This window comes from Atta cephalotes (genome assembly GCF_000143395.1).
Source record: "Atta cephalotes unplaced genomic scaffold scaffold00052, whole genome shotgun sequence".
In the NCBI taxonomy this organism is placed as follows: domain Eukaryota; kingdom Metazoa; phylum Arthropoda; class Insecta; order Hymenoptera; family Formicidae; genus Atta; species Atta cephalotes.
The window spans coordinates 490,397-494,281 of NW_012130116.1; the positions used below are offsets into that span (position 1 = coordinate 490,397).

The following is a 3,885-nucleotide window of genomic DNA, read 5'->3' on the forward strand; positions in this document are numbered from 1 at the left end:
GTAATATTTTCTGTTAATTAATGTAATTTTTATAAGCGAAGATAAGTGCCAAAAAATATTTATAATTTGCGATACCAACTATATGTATTTTTTTTATGCATATTCCTATATAAATATAAATATTGTGACTAACATTTTCAATAACAACTGTAAAAACGGAAATAACTATATTTTACGATGTAGTGATAGCAAATTCTAAATTACCTTTCTCTCAGTGAAAGGTACACTTTATTTCCTAATTCTTTAAAAAATCATTTTTATAAAATTTTTAAAAAATCATGTATCTTTATAAAATACTGATAAAAACGTGCATTTGTATTTATATTTTCTATATGAAGCATAAACATTTTTACGAATATAACATTGATCACGCTGTAATATCGCGATTCAGATAATATACAAATGCTATTCAGCACGTACAAGTATACGATCACGTAGGCGATCGGCGGATGTACGCCAACGATCCCTTAAGAATTCAATACGTTTCTGAATGCCAGTGTCATAAAGAGCAAAGTTATTCAACGGACACCTACGCGAACATGAACGAGAACAAGAGAAGACGCTCACCTCGATCAGGCTTCTTGAAGCTCGCCCTTCACTCCGTGATGATGCCTCGAGGCGAGCTTGTTCGCCAATTCGTGCATCACGTCTCTGTATATCACGGTGTCCAAATTCTCGCCCAGCATGTAGAGAAGAAACCAATCACCGACCTTACTGCGACGCACTATGGTCTCTACAGCATCCCTTCGTACCAAACGAAACCTCATTCGCAACAGGTAGACCCTCGTGCGCGGCGAAAATATTATTAGGATCTGCAGAGAAAATAGCAAATTATGTTGCGAGAAAAAAATAAGTAAATAAGAATAAATGACATTAAATAATATGTGAATAAGACAACTAAAATGTTTAATAATATTTCAGTTTGAATTTATATATATATATATATCTAGTAACATGTTTTGTAAACTGCCAATTTAATTTTTGATCTTGAAACGTAATTTTAAACTAGGATAATATCTCAAATTAAATTGACAAGCGGTTTAATTATATTGATGTTAAACATTTTAGAAACTGTAAAGAATTTATTTATGCTTAAAAAGAGCTATCTTATTATATTGATTATTATTGATTTCAATTTTACAATTGCAAAATAAATGAATGTTATTTTATTATAAACATTTGCACTTAAATTGGGAAATTTAAATAAGAAATATCGATTGAGGTAGAAAAATTGTGTTATTTCTATATCGATATTATTTATAAAATACAAAGAGTACTTTTTCTGGGATTACTGACCCTATATAAAACCGTAAAGAAACTGAGCACGCCGAGGAAAAGGAACCAGAACCACAGAAAGACATAGATCTTCTCGTTCACGACATTCAGAGGCAGTATACAGACGGCGTCATGTCTCTCGACTTCTCCGCTGACGCCGTACTTGTAAAAGGTGCATTTGGTCATTCGTGGAAAGACATAAATCATTGGATCCACTCGGTCTTCTTGATCGGATTCGAGGAATCTAAGTACGTCAATGCCAAAGGTCAAGAAGGCGCCGTCGAAGAAACGGTTCATCAGAAACATCTGACCTGCGACAATGTGCTCGTTGCTTTACAATTCTTCGTCATTTCTATTTGTCTTTCTCTCAAAACAATTTCAAACAGCTACTTACGATATATACAAGGTGTCTCGTACTACAATCGAAGAAGAGGTGATTTTATCATGAAAAAGTAAGTCAAAATCGTAGAATAAAATTTTTTTATATGATTTTGAATTAAACTGAATACTATGTCTACTACTATTTTTGATTATTTTGTATTGATTGTATCAGATAATCGAGAATATGCAATAAAACAGGATATTCACGCACGATGAATTTTATTACTTTATAAATTATTGAAAATATCCGAAAACAAAGCCTCATTTAAAAAAATTTATTTTACATTTTCAGCTTATTTTTTATATAGAATCATCTTCTCCTTGTACAATTTCCGAAACACTCTGTCTATAATAATTAATTAAAAGCATAATTAATCTCTATTGCTTTTTTAATATCTCTGCAACATTATTTTTTTAATTATAAAAAATTATTTTAACATTATTAAATATATATTACATTATAACAAATAAATTTGTACCAATCTTAGCCACGAGAATAATATTTGTAATATTTGTAATATTTTAGAACAATTTTGTATCTGAATGAAATATTGAACAATAACTTCGTGTTTAATCAACAAACAATTATACGATTATTTTTATAGTTTCGTAGTTGATTGATTTATGTACCTACGTGCGAAAGATTATATTTCCGCATACGTTTATGATAGTCATATCACACCATAATTTAATGCAACAGACATAAAAGATAAAATTGATGAGCTATCTCAAAGTAAAATTGGGGAGTTTGTAAGCAGTTTGTAAGTGGCCAGCTGTATCACTGCCAACTTTTACCGTGAATCATTCATTCATTCCCCGCTCATTATACAGCCTTCCTTTTTCTTACACACATATACGTTTATAAAATTAATGCGAGTTAGTCTAGAGATAGCTTGTTGAATTCCATCGTCTTTGACATAACCTTTCAGTGAAAACGATTACTGCAACGCGTCTTGAACATTTGTAACACTAATATACTAAAAAAAAATTAATAAATCTTAATACATATTTTTTCGAACGGTTTTAAGTAAACATTTACTTATAGTATAATAATTATTTACTCAATAAAAAAAAGATAACTAAATCAAATTAATAATTTTTGTATTAAATAAATGGATTTAGTAAACATTAGTAAACATTAGTAAATATTTGCTTAGAATTATTTAAACAAATATTTATTAAAATTTTTTTTTTTTCAGTGTTGAAATACTTTGCATCCTTAGAAATTTAATTTTTATATTGTATTTAAATATTCAGATGCACATAACTACTTGCGCGTATTCGAGATTTAAGTACAAAGAAATCATTGACGTAAATATGAATATTTTTTTAATGCTTTAACAGTTTATATAGTTTAAATGACAATAATTAAGAAACAATTCGGCAAGTATTTTATTTGTTATCGCGATATCTTTATCTACTTCTTCTTGACGAAAGATGGAACCAGATAGAAATGTATAGAATATATATTTTACAAGTAAAATATCTATGTAAATCTCTGCAGTTGTTGATGCATAAATTATGTATTCATAATATGAATAAGATACAATTCGTAACTAATTGAGATGTACTTACTTATTAAACGAAGTTAAGGTAAATGCAAACGTTCCAACTCTAGATTTGAATCCTCTTCAGCGCAGAAGTTAAGTACGAACAGTTTGTACGGCGATAACAAACTAAATATTTGTTAAATTGTTCTTAGCTATTAATATTCAAACTATATTACACAAACTTTCTAAGCATCAAGGAATATTCATGTTATCAATCTTGATTTCTATGTATTTAAATCTCAAAATTCATACAACCCGTTATATATGTTTAAATATTTCAACGGGACAGAAAAATAATATTTTTCAAATCAAAACTTGTTTGTATTATTTTAAACAATAACAAAAAGATAAATATAATAGGCTAATGAAAGTCAGCAACGATAAACGGCGCAATTATTTAGTAGAACAATCAATACTCAGATATTGAATTGATGCTTTCTTTATTTTGAATGTTTCGATTCTCTTTGGAGAATCCTCCTCAACAAGAAAGATGTACAAGTATAGTTAGCTCACATGTCCATAATGCCTAAGTCACTCGTAAATTGACAAAGATGCAGCGTTGTTAATCGTCACGGAATATGAAGCATTGCACTGAAGCTTTGTTGAAAATATTAAAACTTAAAAAGTAGAATTGTTAAAGTCAAATATAAATCTCACATTTTTTAAGATTCAGACAAAT

At 29.0% G+C, this 3,885-nt stretch overlaps 1 protein-coding gene across 1 annotated transcript in view; it reads right to left on the reverse strand.

Moving 5' to 3' along the window:
• Positions 1 to 572: 572 nt before the first annotated feature.
• LOC105623018 (innexin shaking-B) overlaps positions 573 to 3,885 on the reverse strand; it is a 13,417-nt gene continuing 10,104 nt past the window's right edge. Inside the window, exons 3-4 of the mRNA XM_012204421.1 lie at positions 1,297 to 1,586; positions 573 to 812 (exon numbers count right to left, since the gene is read on the reverse strand). Of these exons, the coding sequence (XP_012059811.1) occupies positions 573 to 812; positions 1,297 to 1,586 (530 nt within the window). The remainder of the gene's footprint in view (positions 813 to 1,296; positions 1,587 to 3,885) is intronic.